The sequence below is a fragment of the Gymnoscopelus microlampas genome (genome assembly GCF_963454915.1).
Source record: "Gymnoscopelus microlampas genome assembly, chromosome: 17".
NCBI classification, from domain to species: Eukaryota; Metazoa; Chordata; class Actinopteri; order Myctophiformes; family Myctophidae; genus Gymnoscopelus; species Gymnoscopelus microlampas.
In genome coordinates, this window is record NC_139954.1 from 25,562,557 (window position 1) to 25,583,608 (window position 21,052).

The following is a 21,052-nucleotide window of genomic DNA, read 5'->3' on the forward strand; positions in this document are numbered from 1 at the left end:
TGAGTAGCCTGACTAGTTTATACAAATTGCCTGACATTTATTCAAAACACTTTCACCCCTAAGTGGTTATGGTTAACCTAGCCTAATATCATAATGATATTTTACTTCTGTGCATTATGGGGTTTGTTTATGCTATTTACGTGATGCTTTCATTCTTCTGCTGTTTATTCATTTTCTTGCTGTATTTGTTATACTGCATTGGCTAACATGTACTGTCCTACCCTTTGCGTCTTTTCTCCATTTCTCCCTCATTGTCTGTCTTTATGTCCAAACACCTGCCCCTCCACCATGTGTCCAATCCCTATCTCTGCCTGCTTGTTTGCATTATGGAGTTTACACACGCACAAGCATCAAGAACAATAAAATCAACAAGTTAATGAAACATGCCATTTTATTGTCTATTCATTTAACAGTGGCAGAGATAAGATGCACAAGTCATTGGCATAATAACTAACACCAAGACAGTTATTAAGGGTTATTGTTCACTGGTAATGGGGTTTACTGCAGTGGAGTGGAGTAAGGTACTGTAGTTACGAAAGGTGCACGTTATTATGACAGGCCCTAGTGTTGCAAGCTGGTTATTTATGAAGCACATGCACACTCACAAGGTCACTCTCAACGCGATAATGTAAACAGTCGATCACTCAACTCAACAAGTCAACAAATGAGATACAGAGCTACTGTAACTTCACATTGTTGCGTAATATTATCAATGATGATAAATAAAAACTTATTTAGTGCTAAGATTATATGAAGCCTTCTATCCTAAGGGGTCCCAGAGACTGCAACTCTCCTGTCTATATTTACACCATTGGTTTACTGACCATATAACAAGGAATGGTTTGGATAAGAATCCGTGGGATGAAAGCATTTGTGTTCTTTACATTTTCCCTACTGTATCTCTCCATGTTTATCTATAGTCTGTTCTTGACCATACACTACTTAAATAAAATAATGTAGAGTTAGAGTAAAACAGCCTTGAGTGTGTGTGTGGTTTTGCCATGCAGCTACTGTGTAATCCAATCAAAAGTGGCAGTGGAGCATTTAATCCAGGATTTATCCAATCACAAGTCCATTCACACACACACACACACACACACACACACACACACACACACACACACACACACACACACACACACACACACACACACACACACACACACACACACACAGGCGTACATTACTTAGGACTATTTTTCAAATATATATTTTTTTACATTTTGGACAAAATAGCTAATTTTACATCGAGGTGCCCAGATGTCCCTAGTCAGTGCCCACCTATTCTGTATGCTTTCAAAGACAAACATTGTAATTTTGACTCCACTACATTTCTGGGGAGGGTAAAAGTACATCATGAAATAACTACTTAAGCCCTATTTCAAATATAGTAGATATTTTCACTATATTTGACTGCAACGTTTACTTGTTCATTTATATTTGGCCAGGAGTTTCTGTACTTTGACACAAGTACTGGGGATGAGTACTCCCTACTAGTCCCTACACACCAGACCAGCAAAGGCCAAGTGTATGCCCACATCACCCCTGTCTGAGTAAATACCTCCACAGGCAAGTGATTCACATCCCATCATACAGGAGCTACCGTAAATCACTGCCTCAATTTCAATAAAGGCACAGCAATGTTTCCCCCTGTGTCAAGTTTGACTGTGTAGTTGAGCACTGAGTACTTAGTAATGTCTTGTAGCTGGTTGGGATAGCTCTTGTGGAATAAGGCAGTGGGTAGTCTGGGAGTCTGGGCGTCGGAGCTTGGACAGCAGGGCCGTGGCCACTGCGTTGTGATTCAAATCAACAGCCAATGAAGAAAAGGGGGCGGGATCCACATGCAGTGGGTGTTGCATCTAAATAGAATCGACGGGAAGCAATTTCCCCTTGAGAAATTGCGCCCGCCATTGTTGTGTAATGCTGTTTGCCTCTCGTCGGACTTTTTAGACGAGTTGCACAGCCTCAGACCGGTAAGAGGCGTGTCCTCTCAGATTCTGAGCGTACATTACATCCCGCCCACAAATACCAGGGCTTTGGCCCAGAAGTTCCTCGCCAGAGCTGGCGAAAACTTCTGGGAACTCAGATTAGGCAGTGGGTAACCTTTTCTGGATCAGAGCCCACTTGAAAATCTCAAAAGAGTTCGCAGCCGAACCCATCAGACCACTTAACAGATGGTTGGGCTGTGTGTATTTTCATGTTAATTTTGATTGAGCTCCGGATTGGATCAGTGGAACTAACCTATACTTTAAGTTCCTGTTTATCTGTATCACAATGAAAACAACATTTTCAAGGTTTTAAAGTTCAAACCTTGTCCTGATACTAAACTCAAAGAAAAGTATCATTTTACATGTGATTACAGTGGGGATTTTCCAGCACAGAGAATGCTAGCTCTCACCACTTAGAATAGAACGTTGAGGTTATATCAGGTTATGTCAGGTTATGTCAGCTTTCCCATCTCAACAATAGGATTCTCGTTAAATAACGGCAAAGTTCTCCATTACAATGTACTCAGTTTTTTGTTTTCCATGTATTCTAGCATAATGTAGTTTTTGGGGTAAATTGTTTTCAAGAGGCCTTTGTAACACTAATCCTACAGTGGAATCCTGCAGAAAAACTGAATTGTCGAACCAGCCAAGGCAGCAAGTGAACATGCACATTATTTTGGCTTCATGTATGGGCCAGGGGGCACAAACATGGCTCTTTGAACTTCTGGGTCTTAGAGTTTCGGTCTGAGAAACATTAAAATAAATCCTAAAATATTTGATAATCCACTTTTGAATTTTCTGGCACGGGTCCGCAGGGGTTACAAAAATGTGAGGGAGTAAATAAATTCTACTGCTTTACCTTTTTCTTTTTCCCTTGAAGTTCGGCTGTGGTTGAATTGTAGTAGAGGAAGTATAAAGAAGTATATATAATTAAGTATATAAGTATAAAGAAGATTTCTTATATATCTAACACTATCATATCATACTGCATTTCAGTATAACAGTAAGGGTTTATGTGGGTCCATGTCAGAGAAATGGACCTGTTTGATTCTACCCACTTGAGCTCATTACAGGCTAACATTAACATTGTGAAGTATATTCTTCATAGAGTGCTTGGCTGTATAGTGATGGGTGTTAATGAGGGCTCAAGATAATAATAAATAATAAATACATAATGAATACATAATGAATACATAATGAATACATAATGAATACATAATGAATACACAATAATACATAATTAATACATAATTAATACATAATAACGATACTACTACTAGTACTACTTATAATAAATAGTTATTATTATTTGTATAGTGATTTTCCAAGCAAGGCTACAAAATTCTTTAAAAAGTACCGCAACATAACATAGAAGAGATTAAAAAAATATCTAAAGAATAAACAAATAAAAGGAAATAGAATTCATAAACTAAAAAGGCATTAAAGGAGATACAAATGGATAAGAGAGGCAACTAGAAAAAGTGCTCCTCGGAGCACAAGTATCCGCCAGGTCAGGTAGTTTACTGTGGCCTCCTGGTGGTGCTATAATAGGCCAATGTGAAAAGGGTGCCATTTCTTTTTAGGCCTTTCACGGCAATCGGACACTGCATTCATGATTTGAGGCATTTTGTTCCAAAAATGTGTTTTGTTAAATTAGACCTGCTGGTGGCACTATAACAGGCCAATGTGAAAAGGGTGGCATTTGTTCCTCGGCCTAGTGGGAATGTGCGTGTGAAATGCACGGCAATAGCACACTGCGTTCGTGATTTGAGGCATTTTGTTCAAAACGGACCTACAGTATCCTGCAAACTTTGTAAGTCAATGTTAGCCAATTAAGATGGAATATGAAATATCGGACACATCCGTCTTGATGACATACATGGCTATAGAGATACTGTGTGCCGATTTGCGTGATGTTTGGACAGAATCTGAAGGAGTAAGAGCAAAAAATGTGTTTTCCAAAAGTCGGCCTCCTGGTGGCGCTCTAAAAGGCATATGTGAAAAATGCAGGGCAAAGGTTGTTCCGTGGCCTCTAGGGAGTGTGTGTGCAAAAGTAAAAACGTGAATCGGCCTGTTATAGCGCCACCATGAGGCTGATTTTAAAGTTTTGAAATGACATTTGTTCCTTGGCATAGTGGGAATGTGTGTGCACAATTTCACGGAAATCGCATGCTGCGTTCATGATTTGAGGCATTTTGTTCAAAACGGACCAATCCTGTAAACTTTGGAAGACAACCTTAGGCAATGAGGATGGAATATGGGAAATGGGACAGATCCGTGTTGATCACATGACTATAGAGATACTGTGTAGCGATTTGCGTGACGTTTGGATAAAATCTGTAGGAGTAATATAAAAAATGGGTTTTGCACAAATTGGCCTCCTGGTGGCGCTCTAACAGGCCCATGTGAAAAATTTGGGGCAGAGGTTCTGAATTGATATCCAGGGAGTGTGTGTGCACAGTTTTTCAGCGACCGGGCCAACGGTGCCGGAGATTAGCCGCTTGCAGACAGATGGACACACGGACACACAGACACACTGACGGACGGACAGACAGGGGGTAAAACATACTCTCTCGCCATGCCTTCGGCCTGGCGGAGACAATAATTAAACACCATGTAAAAGCATGGACATAAATGTACATTTTCAGAAGTGATTTGAAAGAAGACACTGACTTTGCCTTAAATCCTCAGGTAGGGTGTTCCAAAGCCCCAATAGCCTCAGGTAATGAGGGGAGTTTTTAGGAAAGAATCTGAAGATCTCATTACGGGACCCGTATATCTTAAATATAATGAGGAGCCTGGCCTTGCACGGTTTTGTGAGTTGTGAGTAAAATATTAAAATCAATTCTGAAACCCAGAGCCAACCTGTGAACAGAAGCAAGGATGGGTGCAATATGGTCGCATTTCAGAGTTATTTAACAGTCTAGCAGTGTTGGAGATAGCTTTGTTACTGAGCCCAGAGTAGGGAGTTACTGTAGTCTAAATATCAGCATTAAATAAATGCATGAATTATCTTTTCAACTTCTGAAAATACTGCAGTGAATTACAGTAAGCGAAACATGATGAAATGAAAGCATGAATGACCTTTTCAATGTTTGCATATGACAGAGATCAAAACCATTAAGTACCTTGTTATAATGAAAGGAGAGGAGAGGAGAGGAGAGGAGGAAACGTCTGGAGATAAGAGGAGTGAGGAGCGCTGTTTTAAAGCATTCAGAACAGCTTGTCTCAATAAATAGTCTTTGGTCTTCTGATTGGCAGCACTGTAGGAAGAGAAGTAGGAGTGAGGGAACATATCTCTGTCTTTCTGTCTGCCTTTGTCTTCTTCTTGCTATCTCAGCAGCCTTCACTGCCTTGACATCTGCCATGTTTTGTTAAAGCAAATTAAAATGTGGTGTGTGTGTGTGTGTGTGTGTGTGTGTGTGTGTGTGTGTGTGTGTGTGTGTGTGTGTGTGTGTTGTGTTTCTGTAAAAAATAAATGCTAAAAGAATGACAGGAGTAGAAATGTATCAAACGAGGTATCAGTCCGATCAGAGCCCCCTTGCCTTCCATTATTGAAAAAAAAGTTAAATATTTCAAAAAGTATAAAACAGCATACAACAGTATGTGAAAACAGATGAGTGGAGATACATCTGTAGCATACTGGCAGTGTGCCTACAAAGGTTGGTGTTGATCGGTCCAGCAGTGTGAGATTAGCTCCGTGAATTTGTACTTCCATGTACTGTTGTTCTCATGTCTCACTAAATAAAGTACATCAATCAATCCGGATGGACAGACACAGACAGCCACAGGCGGACACAGACAGACCTACAGACCTACAGACAGACAGAGACACAGACACAGACAGACAAAAAGGCTGTGTTTTTTAAATTACTTTTTTCATTTATTTTTAACTAGAGGGTCGGGCCGCTACGCGGCCCTCCTGTCTAGTAGCCTGGCCCGCACATCGGAGACAGAGACAGAAGAGCGTATAGATGTTCCTTGCAACACCGGTGCTTGTTTCTCGCACATGATTTGGCAACGCCCAAAACCAAAGCGAAACCTAACTGCAGCATGCAAACCAAAAGCGAAACCTAACATGCAAGTGACAAACAGACAAACACGCACACATCCAGTTTGCCAATTGTATATATAGATATTCCGATGATGTGATTAGAAAGTGGGCATGTCTGATAAAATGAATATCAAATATCTAAATGCTGAATCAAGAAATGTAATAACTGTCCGGGGTGCTCACAAAAGCCTGAGTAGACATTAAAATTAACTTTCGGGTAACTTACAGTATCTGCTTCCGTTGATTTATTTATTTAAATACTTTCTTTAGAAAGACATGGAAACAATTCATGGAAGTACAATTCACAATACAAGGTCCTCTAAACTGGATCTCCCATAAAAGCACAATGGCTTATGTACGAGGCGTACATGGCGTATGTACGAGGCGTTAATAAGTTATGTAATTGAACACCCTGATTTGATTGGAGAATCTATGAATTCTCATCACCAGTATTTTGAGTGGATGCTGCATCTCTAATGATTATCTCTTACACACAGATGAAATTACTTGTATGGGTGACATGCACACATAGAGGGAGTAATAGGTTTAAGATTTCCAAAACCTACACAACAGATGGTAATGTTTGCGGTCATTAGTCACACAAAAGTCTCATTTGGTTCATTGTCTCATTGTCTCCGCCAGGCCGAAAGGCATGGCGAGAGAGTATGTTTTCCACCCCGTCCGTCCGTCCGTCCGTCCGTCCGTGTGTGTGTGTGTGTCCGTCCGTCTGTGACCAGCTAATCTCCGGCACCGTTGTCTTGATCGCAGCGAAACTGTGCACACACACTCCCTGGATGCCAATTCAGAACCTTTACCCCACTTTTTTCTCATGGGCCTTTTATAGCGCCACCAGGAGGCCGATTTGTGCAAAACATATTTTTTGACAGTACTCCTACAGATTTTGTCCAAAAATCACGCAAATCGGTACACAGTATCTCTATTGTCATTAAACGAAACGGGTCTTTCAGATTTCTCATATTCCATCCTGATTGGCTAAAAATGTCTTCCAAAGTTTGCTGGAGTGCTCTGTTTTGAACAAAATGCCTCAAATCATGAACACAAAATGCAATTTCCGTGAAATGTTGCACGCTCATTCCCATTAGGCCAAGGAAGAACTACCATTTGAACATTTTCAAATCAGCCTCATGGTGGCGCTATAACAGGCCGATTTGTGTTTTTACCTATAATTGCACCGATCTGTGTAAAACTTTGTATGCACACTCCCTAAAGGTCAAGGAAAAACCTTTGCCCTGCATCTGCCTTTTATAGCGCCACCAGGAGGCCGACTTATGTAAAACACATTATTTTATACTACTCCTTCCAATTTTATCCAAATTTCACGCAATTCGGTACACATGATCTCTATAGTCATGTGATCACGACGGATGGGTTTGATTTTTCATATTCCATACTGATTGGCTAAGATTGACATCTAAAGTTTGCATTATTGCCTTGTTTTGAACAACATTCCGCAAATCATGAACGCACCGTCCAATTGTGCTCAAACTTTGCACGCACATTCACACTATGTTGAGGTACAAATGCCACCCTTTTAACATTGGCCTGTTATAGCGCCACCAGCAGGTCTAATTTAGCAAAACCAATGTTTTTAACAAAATGCCTCAAATCATGAATGCTGTCAGGGTCCAATTGTCGTGCAAGGCCTAAGAACAAATGGCACCCTTTCCACATTGGCCTATTATAGCGCCACCAGGAGGCCACAATAGCTTACCTGACCTGGCGGAGACCTGTGCTCCGAGGAGCACTTTTTCTAGTTTTGTAATTTGTTTGTGATAGACATGAGACTTCACTGATATACAGTGTATAGTACAGTGTATATGTCTTTTGTGTGTGTGTGTGTGTGTGTGTGTGTGTGTGTGTGTGTGTGTGTGTGTGTGTGTGTGTGTGTGTGTGTGTGTGTGTGTGTGTGTCTGGAAGAAATTATTATGACACCTTGATGGTCTTCTACAGTACAGTACGAGGCGAGGTTGTGAGAACTGCATGGTTTTAAAGTAAGATGTATTATGATGTCTGGTTGAGAATCCTTGACTCCAATTCAAACATTACAGCAGCACTGACTTCAGTACTTAACACCATGAAAAGCTAAAAGCAGGATATTCATTCCCTACATTGTAAAAGCTTGAATGTTAACTCAGTGTGTACAAATGTAACCAGGTCCTTAAAGCTGCAATCCATAACAGTCGTTTCCTACCCAGCATACGAAGGACTACCGCATGCGACACAGAATGTCTACCGTTCTTGGTGTCAATATGGTTCCTGTCATGACCTCCTGGTTCCTTTCATAACCTCCTGGTTCCTGTCATGGCCTCCTCAGAATCAGAAAGACTTAATTGTCACACCTTAAAAATGCTTCACAGTAAAAGGGGGACATTCATTTGCCAGGGCACCTCCGAAAACAAAAGTACTTTAATTTAAAAATCTTCATATTACTAAAACCTGACATCACATTTTGCATATGTGCATGTCAGAGAACACTATTAGTCTACTTGACCTTATTCAGAAGTCTAATTGCTTGGTAAAAGTAAGTTCTTTGTGCTCCTGGTTCCTGTCATGACCTGATAGTGGGGGCGTGTGACGTACAGTAAGCATTACGTAACCTCCAGGCTAGTTGAAGACTCCACAGACTGATAGATCCTTGCCCCTTTGTAAGACTATTATTGCGAACGCGGAAGGAGCCCAAGTGGAGCCTACTATTAAACCCTGCTCGGCTTGTGTGTCTGTGTCTCTGCGGCTCTGTGTGCAATATTGTGTGCGTGGCGTTCACCGCCTGTGTGCAGCCGCCAGAGTGCGCCAGAGTGCAGCTACAGTCAAAACACACACACACACACACACACACACACACTCACACACACACACACACCACACACACAAGTCCGTAAATACACAATATTTTCGAGCTGCGTTCGCTTCCAGCGTTCGCGCGTCTTACTTGTGTTAATACTATATTGTTAACAATTTGTAGTAAATAATTTGCAGACCAATCTACCTGTTTGCCAACTTACAGTCTTCATCTATATGATCCATTCATTTGTCTGCCTGCCTGAACCCCTTGCCTGATCAATTCAGGGGTTCTGCACTTGGGTCTACTTGCCAGACCCTTAACACTTGGGCCGAAAGCCAAATGGTTATAGGGCACATAACACATGGGTGCAATGCTCTGTTCAGCGGGTCCCCAGTTCGATTCCCGGCCAGTCAGACCATTTTGCTGAAAGCCATACTCTCTCTCTCTCTGCATTTCCTGTCACTCTCTACTGTCACTGCCAATAAAGGCTACAAAATGTCCCAAAAGTATCTAAAATTGAGGAGACACAATATTGAATGAACTTAACCTCTTACCTATTAAAAGATCCAGAGTTTCAACAGTACTTAGACCGCTTTTTTCCTTTTACACCTAACCTCTTCGCCAGAAATAGTCGATCTACTGTAGCTCACAAAATATGATGTGAAAGAGAGCGTTCAGAGAGATTGAGATACCACACCTCTGTGACTCTCTCAGTCTCACTCACACACGCACTCACACACGCACACACGCACTCTCACACACACTCTCACACACACACACACACACACACACACACACACACACACACACACACACACACACACACACACACACACACACACACACACACACACACACACAGCGGTAGGTCTAGGTGGCTGTGTCATGACATTCATTCCCCACACAGCTCATTTCACACCTGTCAGGTGTTGGTTTCATTTCAGAGCCCAGAAGATGGGACTCAGCAGAGACTTTTTAGCCAATCTATATATGGCTCCATTATACTGAAAATCCCTCAAGCACAGAATAAGGAGCACTATTATCACTTCAACATAACCCATTAAGACTTGAAGCCGATTCTACAAATGTCTCCTAAATCCCAACAGTATTCTGAAAAACATACGTTTCTATATCAGTGGTGCTCAATCTTTCTCATGTCAAAAATGTTCAGCCCCAAAATTATATGTATTTTGGCCGCCGACCCCCATCTCAAAGGCTATCAAGCTTGATGCTCCTGGTTCTCTGCTCTATTTAGAGAACCAGGATGATGCCATGACGAACCAATCATATTCCTACTTCTACGCCTAAATATGGTGCTTACTTCCGATCTATCTGAGTCTATTCATGACACCAGTCACTAATGAGGCGTTCCATGACCCAGGTCCTTATGGTGTCGGCCCTGGACGATATGGATCTCTAAGCCAACCACGTTCATTCCAAATCAGTTTACACCGGGTAAAAGATGACATGATATGACTCTTGACTGAACTGCACTCACCTTTACATTGTCTCAGTGAGTTGCTTCTGACATCATAATGAGGTCATAATAGGCCAACAATGTCCAAATGTGGAATCCTTGGTTGATCGCCATGCCCAAATTTCGGACTCAATCGGAGTTCCGATTGAGTCTTGAGTAACTATGACGAGCCGATCTAGTGATGTGAAATCCTCTCTAACAGCTACATTAAGGCACATGCAATGATATTGTGCATGCATGCCAACACACACAGAAACATGCATGCAAAAAATACACACATGCAGACACACACATGCACATATACATTCAGCCAATTATGTCTTATACACCAGAAGGTTTTGTGTTATGAGTCAGTCAAGTGTCAGTTAACAGGAGAGAGCGACTCAGCAACCACCGTGACTAGCCGAAAATAGACAATACCCAGGGGGCAAAACCCCCTTTTTTTTGGGAAAGCTGCATTTGCTCTGCTATAAAAGGTTGGCCACCAGAAATAATATCTATGACCCCGTAGGATCACAACCTATATGGACAACCCGGTCAATTTTTTGCTGGAAATCCAATATGGCCGCCTCAATATTGGCCACTATCAGTACCCAGGGGCAAAGGGGGGTATGCTGCATTTGCCCTGCCATAAAAGGTTGGCCACCAGAAATAATATCTATGACCCAGTAGGATCACAACCTATATGGACAACCCGGTCAACTTGCTGCTGGAAATCCAATATGGCCGCCTCAATATTGGCCCCTATCAGAAAATAGCTTTGGCAATAACTTTTGAACCAGATGGGCTAGAAATAAAAACTTGGTGTCTATTTCATGGTTTCAGAGCACGAGAAACTCAATGGAATACTTATCTTTATGATTGGGTGTGTCTGGACCTTTAATTTGCATATTTCCAAGATGGACGCCACGCGAAAATGAGTTTTACTATGACTTTTACAGTGACAGCTGACTGTTATGGCAACAGAGATGGCAGTCCAGAGATGGCAGTCCTAAGAGAGCAGCTGCTGCTTTTTCAGGAATCATTGAATGGGCAACCAACTGCAGTCCTCTGGGAAACCTTCCTGGAGATGTCAGATATTCTCCAAAGGTTTATCTAGTACGATCGGGAAGGTGACTGGACAGGACATCTCTGTGAATCAGCAAGAATGCTACCCTACCTCACTGCAGCAGGCCACTACAAGTACGGGCAGCAATCTTTACCTCTGTATTTGGCTGAGATGAAGAAACTACCAGAAACAGCTTCAGAGGTACATGAAGCACTGATGGCAGGTGTATTTGTTGGCAGACGAGCAGATGGCAGCCACAACAGTGTTTCTCTTGACATGCTACTGGAGCAGACCTATAATGCCGATGCCAAGGAAGCAAGCAGTCTGGATGGCATTACACTCAGCCCTGCTGCCAGGACAAAATGGGTCTACACAAAACCACTCACTGCAGCTGTCTCTGCAGAGCTCAAGTCTATGCTCCACCTCCACTCCTCCAACCCACACCATGAGTCTGGTCAGAGTCGTGTAATCCGGGATGCAGAGATGGTAGTCAAGGTCATGGCAGCAGTGGAGACTAACCCATTTACAGTGAGCACATCATCCACGATCAACATATCTACAGGACAGTGTGCTGATTCCACAGTCAAGGACCACTTGATGAGTGTGAAAGAACTGGGTCTGAAGGCACTGTGTGAGTCATTGTCCAGTGAACAGAAGAAGACAAGCATAATGAAGCTTAACACTTCCCACACTCAAAACACAAAATCTAAAAAGTCTAAGGGGAAAACCTCAGCACCTGGCAAGAGCAATGAAATTACTGCCCTCCTGCGCATGACCTAAATCATAGCCAGTGGTGGAGAACTCAACCTTGTTGACTTTATAGGCAACCACGAGTGCAGTGGCTTCCCCCCTTCCCTCTTCCAGGAAGATGGCAGGATGAGAACAGGTACCAAGGCAAGCCTTGTGAAGGTCCTGAAAGAGGAGACCAAAGTTGCATGCATCCCTGACCTACCTACAGAAGACAGAAAAACAGCAGTAGTTATTGATGCCATGTATGCCATACGCCATTGGTCGTTCCTGAAAGGTGAAGCATTTGGAACAATCGCTGAACGATACCAACGTCTGCTGTTGAATGATGTGCCTGCTGGCACAGAGATCATTCACTTCTGTTGTGACCGGTACAGTGGACCTAGTCTTAAGACAGCTGAGCAAGAAGTTTAAGTGGCAGAGATACCACCAGCTATCCCTTTTTCACTGGGAAGAAGGCATGGTTCAAGGCCAGCATGCGTCTGGATCTCCCTGCACTTGAGGAGTTTGGTGAAAACTCTTCTGATTCCCTCTCATATGACGTCATCAATCAGGCACGAGACCTCACAATTGCTGTATATACATCCAAAGCGGACCACCCGGAGGATTTTGACCTGAGTAAGCTTAGAGTGTACAAGTTCCTCAATAATAGATCAACCCTCTTAAAGCTGCTGCCACCGACAGAGAATGCCTTTGACCTGCACCTGAGAAGAGCTGCTCTAGCAACCATAATAGATAAATGTGCACATATCGCCAAGCCGGATATTCCTTCTTTCACAGAGTATGGATGGTCTCTCAGTGCTAGCAATGCAGTCCCTCTTGCATCTACCGAGCCAGCCTTGCCTTTGTCAATGAACAAGGCAATATCATGCCTCTGTTCCTGTGCAAAGAAGGCAATTCCATGCTACTTAGGATGCCGTTGCCAGGTACTGGAGACACGATGCAGCAGGATCAGTGCAACACATGACAACAGTGACAGTGAATAGCATTGTACCATAGTATCATTGGCTTTAGAAGCAGGCAAGACAGCACCATAGAGGTCAAAATGAACCTTTTGTAGGCAACCTCAACTCCGCCTTTATTCTATTTGTCACTAAGTAGTCTATATTTTGTTATGTTACTTGAATGCATACCACTATGTTAATTTGTATAGCCCTAAAGTTGAAGTTTTTGGCAAGTCTTGGAGTGTGCATGTGTATGTTTATATTGTATTTAGTTTATTAAAATGATACATAAGATACATTGTGGGCCTTTTCTCCGATTTTTCTCTGCAATCATCCCCACAACTATAGATCTATAAATCAATAAATCTGGGGGAAAATGTAATACCATACATTATTTATGACTGCAGCCATATTGACAAAATAGAAATGAAAGCTCAAACTGACCAAATGTGTTCATATTGCTTAAAAAGTTTTTGCCATAACAGTAAGCTGTCACTGTAAAAGTCATAGTAAAACTCATTTTCGCGTGGCATCCATCTTGGAAATATGCAAATTAAAGGGCCAGACACACCCAATCATAAAGATAAGTATTCCATTGAGTTTCTCATGCTCTGAAACCATGAAATAGACACCAAGTTTTTATTTCTAGCCCATCTGGTTCAAAAGTTATTGCCAAAGCTATTTTTTGATAGGGGCCAATATTGAGGCGGCCATATTGGATTTCCAGCAGCAAGTTGACCGGGTTGTCCATATAGGTTGTGATCCTACTGGGTCATAGATATTATTTCTGGTGGCCAACCTTTTATGGCAGGGCAAATGCAGCATACCCCCCTTTGCCCCTGGGTACTGATAGGGGCCAATATTGAGGTGGCCATATTGGATTTCCATCAAAAAAATTGACCGGGTTGTCCATATAGGTTGTGATCCTACGGGGTCATAGATATTATTTCTGGTGGCCAACCTTTTATAGCAGAGCAAATGCAGCATACCCCCCTTTGCCCCCTGGGTACAATCTACAAGCTCACAACGCGTTGTGGCCCGACGCGTTGTGAGCTTGTAGATTGTTTTTTTGGCACACAATGCCGGCGTGAAGTAAATAGATTGGACCCTCATTAAAAACCACACTGTCGTCTGAACAGAACACGCCACAGAGGTAGAAAGAGAAAAGTCAGATGAGATGAGAGAGAGTGAAGTTGGTAGACACAAATATCAAAATATCTTGCTGTTCTAAGTAGTACCTCTACAAGGACACAGCAATGAGACTCAGCAGGAGTTATTTTCCTGTGGCTATCAGTCCTGAAGGACGACAAAATAATAAAACAAGACTATCCGTAAAAAACAATTGTTGCTCACAGCAGAGCATACTGCATATTATATATATAAATTATTCTCCCCAGACTCCCCCTATATTCTGTTTTGGTTTTACCATTACTGTGGACCATTTTGCTTTTTTTTTGTTGTTCTCAAATTCATTTGAGTGAACTCCAATGAATAACTATACAAGGAATAGCCGGTGACGCATACGGGAGCACTTCTGTATAGACCTATAGGTCTGTTTGTGGAGGTGATGATGTCACAGACTTATCCTGTGCTATACAGTCATTCCAACTCGGACTGCGAAGAATCTGGGTGTGACCCTGCATGATCAACTGTCGTTCTCGGCAAACATCGCATCGGTGACACGGTCCTGCAGATTCCTCCTCTACAACATCAGGAGGATTCGCCCCTTCCTCATGGAGAAGGCAGCCCAGGTGCTCATCCAGGCTCTTGTCATCTCCCGCCTGGACTACTGCAACTCCCTCCTTGCTGGTGCTCCGGCATCTGCCATCAGACCTCTGGAGCTTGTTCAGAAAGCTGCGGCTCGTCTGGTGTTCAACCGCCCCAAGTTCTCCCACACAACTATCCTTCTCCGTTCTCTACACTGGCTCCCCGTAGCGGCTCGCATCCAGTTTAAAACCCTGGTGCTAGCCTATAGGGCTTATATAGGGCTTACCTCTGGGCTATGGTCGATGCTTACACCCCTGCCCGACCACTTCAGTCTGCCACCTCGGGGCGACTGATTGCCTCGTCGCTCAAGGGTCCTTCAGGCCGATCTACGCGGTCACAACTTTTTTCTGTTCTGGCCCCACAGTGGTGGAATGAACTCCCCACTGATGCCAGGACAGCAGAGTCACTGACCATCTTTCGCCGTAGGCTGAAAACCCACCTCTTCAGAAAACACTACCCTTCCTCTTCGCCTTGCCTACTTGTTGTTAACTAGTTGTACGAACTCTTGTTTTATTATTGTATTGTTTTATTGGATCTTCTTTAGTCAATACAGTTATTTGTTTTAGCTCTTGCTCATTTGATTTTGCTATTTGTCTCATTTGTTTAAGAAAGTAGGTACGTAGCTGATATATTGCACTTTTACCTTAGCGCTAGGTATACTCTTGGTTGCCTGTTTTAGCAGAAAATGCACTTAAGACTTCTGGTGTTCAGTAGTTTCGTTCCCTACCTACTGTATGTTGAATGCACTTATTGTAAGTCGCTTTGGATAAAAGCGTCTGCTAAATGACTGTAATGTAATGTAATGCTTGGCGCACTTACAGTATGAAACAGCACACATTTTCATAAGTTTTATAACTTATATAGAGGCGTGTGACTGGCTAATGCAACACGCTGAGAGCGTAAAAAAAGCGTCAGTAAAAAAAAAATATTCCTCTAAAGATTTTATCCCACGATGTTGTAACCCATTTTTTCACCCAGTGCCAACTGCCTATGTAATACTGGGCACTACTCTCCCTCTGCCAGCCTAGGGAGAGCCCAGAACTGAGCTCATGCCTCCTTCAACGCATGAGGAGCTAGCAAACCGCTTCTTATCACCTGACAGGGGGGAGTTTGCACTCCTATGTATACAGCTTTCTTGTTGTGCACATACAAGAAAGGTAGTATTGCGGAGGCTTAAAGTGGCCTTAAGATTCTACTTAAAGTCCCTAGATGGCATAGTGCCAGTCACTTGTTTGTAACGTGTGGAATCCACACATGTGAGGCTCTCCTAAGGCACTCTATATGGATTCATGTCTCGCCTGTCCCGGAACAGTATTATTGAGGATATAGTCAATCCTGGGAAGAGCTGTCTCCGGTACTTGTGTTATGTGTGATGTCAATGATTTGTATGTACTCTATGAACCCCCTGTGTGTCTGGAATAAAGTTTGAATTGAATTGAATTGAATTATAAAACTAGAAAAAGTACATTCAAAGTGGGACCCTGGATTTTTTGACATGATGTACCTAAAGAGGATTATATCAACTTCAACATAATAAGCACCACACTTTGTCTTGGACAAAATTTGCAGGCGCTCAGCTCAAGTAGGATATTATTTTCGGTCTGTCTGTAAAATACAATGGTATCCCTGCTGGTGGCACTGCTTTGAATTGTCTGTCTGAACCAGCTCCACAGGCTTCGCATCATGTCATTTGGGATCATGTTGGAAATCATCTATCGGGAGTTGAACAAAGTGCTGCACAGTAGGCATAACAACAAAGAAAAACATAATGCGATACAAATGAACACACAATACAAGTAAACATGAGTACAAATACCAATCAGGGTTAAAAGTCAAGGAATAAAAAATCCTTTTTTTTTAAGATGGGTTTTAAAAACAGGTACTGTAGTGTCGGTTCCACAATTTAGGAGCTTCAACTGAGAGCTTAAGCTTTGCTTTGCTTTTGCTTAAGCTTAACGTATTTACTTATTAAGTATCTACTAATTATTATTAGTTATTATTAGTCACGCACGCGCGCGCGCGCACGCACGCACGCACGCACGCACGCACGCACGCACACACACACACACACACACACACACACACACACACACACACACACACACACACACACACACACACACACACACACACACACACACACACACACACACACACACACACAGAGGTACAGCCAAAGGCAAATTGAGAGAAGAGAAAAGGAGAGAGGGAGACAGAGAGAAAGGATGAAGGGAAGGAGATCCATACATGAACAAGGATCAAGGTTTCATATGAAATGAAAGAAGAAAAATGCAAAGGTTTTCAAAGACCATCTAGTTGCTGCATTCGGATTGCCTTCAGAAATAATGTGCCCCTAGGCCTCGTCCCCTGATTGCCATGGTCTAGCATCAGCCATCAGGGTTGTTTCCCATAGGATGGAGGGAGGAGGAAATAGAAAGCAAAATGACAGAGTGCCATATGGTCTCAGCCAACAGGGATTCTTCCCAGAGCGAGTCTCTGTGTCCTATTTATTTACACAATTTTATACTATGTTTTACCTGTCATCTTTGTGCTCCCTCCAGAGAATCAGTGAAAGAGAGAGACAGTGTAGTGATAACAGCAACAGGAGAACAAGAGAGTGATAGGACAAAAGAGAAAGATTTAGAGACAGAGAGACCTTTAGAGAGAGAGACAGAGAGACCTTTAGAGAGAGAGAGAGAGAGAGAGAGAGAGAGAGAGAGAGAGAGAGAGCACAGTGTGATAGGAAAAAGGCAAGAATCATGGGGAGAGGGAGTAATTTACTAATCAGATTATTTGTTTTTCCTTTTTGGCTACAGTAGTCAGATGTGCCCTGCAGTCTGAAACACAGCACGGTATGAATAACCAAGCCTGCGGTTATGTTGCAGAGACACGTAGCAATTCTCAAAGGTTACTAACCCTGTAGAACAAATTGGCCACACTTGCATGCACAACAGTATATTCAAACATTCATTCAAATGTGCACGTGCGCACACACACAAACACACCAACACTTGTTTTTCTTGCTTTCTCAGTCATTTAGTTCTACGTCTGTTACGTTCCGCGTAGTTTTGTCTGGGATTCTGTATTCCTCCCCTTGTCTATCTCTCCTTGCCTCTGTCACTCACTACAGGTCTCATCAGCTGTCAATCAACCTGTTACCTGGCCTCACCCTCATCCAATCACCACCATCTGCTGTCTATAAAAGGCTGAGTCCCACCTCAGCTCATTCGCACTCAACCATTTCCTGTTTGTAGCCCTGTCTGTGTAGCCTTGTTTGTAGCCCTCCATTTATGTTCCCAGAGCAAACTTTTGTAACTTAGTGTCTGTTCTCCTACCTCTAATCTTTTATGCTGCTGCCTTGGGACAGGAAAGACAGAGGCCTCTATACATAGACACCACGTAGGCAGAACCTTTATTAAGCACACTAGGTAAGGGGTGGTTGCCACTTACTGTATGTATTTTTGAACATTGTTTGGTTAGAGTAGTTAGGTAGGCAGGCTTTTGTTTTCGTTATACTACTGAGTTAGTTAGTCTGTCTCTTGTTTCCCTAGCTGCTTTTGTTTGTTATTTTGGCAACACCCGAGTCCCCTGGTAGTGGCTTAGCCTACTTTCTTTTGGTTAACCTTATGCCCTGTGCATACAAGCTTTTGAGGAAATGTGAATATTGTAAATACTTTCTGCTTAAAGAGTAAAAGCATGTTGCACCTTTTGCTCAGAACCTTGTGTGGTCTCTTGTTATTTGTACCTCCAATTCTCAACAACCCGTTAAACATCATTATGTTACAAGCCCAACCCTAGACCCTAAAGGGTTTCGTAACAACGTCCCAATGGTTCATTTAATGCTGTCTGTCACTGAACTGAAAGTAAAACAAACGCACGCACACACACTATACCTCCATTAGGCCATGAAATATTTAACAAAGGGGCTCATTGTTACCCCAGAGTAGATGAGTCAATGAGAGGGCATGAGCACAAGGTAATAAATAATCACTTTTAGAACGTTCCAACCATCTAAATGGCTGACAGCATTAATTTAATACAGCCCTGGCATCTAATATGTTCCATTCAATATTTATGCTATTATTAATATGCATATTTTAAACACACATTACACAATGGATGCAAGTGTGTGTTAATACAGTAGTTTTACTGTTACTATACCTTTGAATTACTTTTTTCTTCCAATACATTGCTGTCTAATTGACAGTACGCTGATCATGAGTGTTTGTTTGTCTAAATGTGTGCTGGTTAATGCTGGCTTGTCCCTACCCAGTGAAATCCTTAATTTAAGAGTGGACCTAGGGGGTCCGTTTGGTTCCATTTGTACAATCAATTGTAGACACTGTGTATGATCCTCACACTTGAATGACATGTTTCTGATTCTAGTTCATTGTAGAAAAGAATAACCCCTCTCTCTTCCTCTCTCTCTCTTCTCCACAGACAGCAACTTTGTCCTGGGGAACGCCCAGGTCCAGTCTCTCTACCCCATCGTTTACTGCTCCGACGGCTTCTGTGAGCTCACCGGCTACGCCCGGGCCGAGCTCATGCAGAAGAGCTGCGCGTGTCACTTCCTGTACGGACCGGAGACCAGCGATCGTCTCACGGCCCAGATCCAAGGAGCTCTGGATGACCGCGGAGAGTTCAAGACCGAGCTGGTCTTCTACAAGAAGGAAGGTAGGAGACAGGTTTGGAGTTCATTTAGATCAGTATTACATCTTTGACAGTTTCTCATCGTGAGATAGAATCAAATATCAACTTTAATGTTTGCGTTTCTACAACAGTGGTTCTCAAACCTTTTCATGTCCAGGACCCCCAAATCAATATCTATTTGGACCCCATACAACATTTAAGTTTTTTTGTGTTTTCTTTTTAATAGCTGCTCTACAAGCTCACTTGTAGCTATTTTAAAGCAGCCAATATACTGTATATATATATATATATATATATATATATATATATATATATATATATATATATATATACACACACACACACACACACACACACACACACACACACACACACACACACACACACACACACACACACACACTAGGGTTAAAGTGGCTAAACTGATTGTGATGCTATATTAACACATTTAGCTGGGGAACCCCCTCAAGGACCCCTGGGGGTCCCCGGACCCCACTTTGAGAACCACTGTTCTACAAGACAAGAACCAAACGGGAAGCTTCCGGCCTGAAAAATTACTCTGAAGTGGATGTGCTTTTTATTGGCTCCATACGCATATATTTGCATGTTTTACTATCCGCCGAGGGCGTCAAGAAAAGAATAAACACATTTATGCTTTCCTGAGTGAGGGCAGGATAGTTCCTCCTGCTACAGCCTCAAGACATGTTTAAACAACAGTTCACTCATAGAGTACAGACTCATAATATATTCATAGCAGCGGGATTTAATACCATTCGACACACTTCATTGAGTGGGACATGGTGTCCATGTAACAGTGGGCTTTTCGAGCCATTCAGAGAAACACATATAGTCCATACATAGGACATAGAATATGCGTCTATATTAACTCATTCACTGCCAGAATTATTTCTGGCCTGTTTGAACACCGCCAAGATTTTTCATTGAAAAAAAAAAAGTACTCAGGAGCCGAGATACAGAATTTTTAAGTTTTAAGTTAACAAGGAAGTGGATGGGAGTCTATATCTTCGAAAAATCATATCTCCTTGGTCTTTGGGTCAAAAAAAAAAAAAAAAATCTAAAAAAAAAAAAAAAAAAAAAAAGAATATTTTTAATTTTTTTATTTTTTTTTAAAAGTCGTTTTAGTCGTTCTTGGCAGGCATGGCTTATGGACAGAAGTCGTTTTAGTCGTTCTAGGCAGTATATGAGTTAAGCTATATTAAATAATATATATACAGTACTATATTGTCACTGTGTCACTGGGTGTAAGTCTTGTATGTGCAACACACAACTGTAACTTTTCAGGAAAATGAAAAAATAACCTGCGTTTCAATGTCTCCAATGTAGTTATAGTCAACCCACAGACATAACCATTTTTTAGTAATATTTTATCCCCAAGTACACTGTACAGTGCTTGTATGCATGTGTGTGTGCTCTGAATCCGGTTAAGTTGTGGATTAATTTACTGTGCAGAAAATAAATAAATGACTAAATAATACTAAATTGGTTGTGGCTCATTAAAATTAGGATTAGTCAAATGTAACAGGAAAGCAACCGTCTTAATCCTCTCTTTTGAT

At 42.1% G+C, this 21,052-nt stretch overlaps 1 protein-coding gene across 1 annotated transcript in view; it reads left to right on the forward strand.

Annotated features, from left to right (window-relative positions):
* kcnh3 (potassium voltage-gated channel, subfamily H (eag-related), member 3) overlaps positions 1–21,052 on the forward strand; it is a gene marked incomplete at both ends in the record, with an annotated part of 137,803 nt that overhangs the window by 67,816 nt on the left and 48,935 nt on the right. The window contains one exon of the mRNA XM_084084393.1: positions 19,269–19,502. Within this exon, the coding sequence (XP_083940519.1) occupies positions 19,269–19,502 (234 nt within the window). The remainder of the gene's footprint in view (positions 1–19,268; positions 19,503–21,052) is intronic.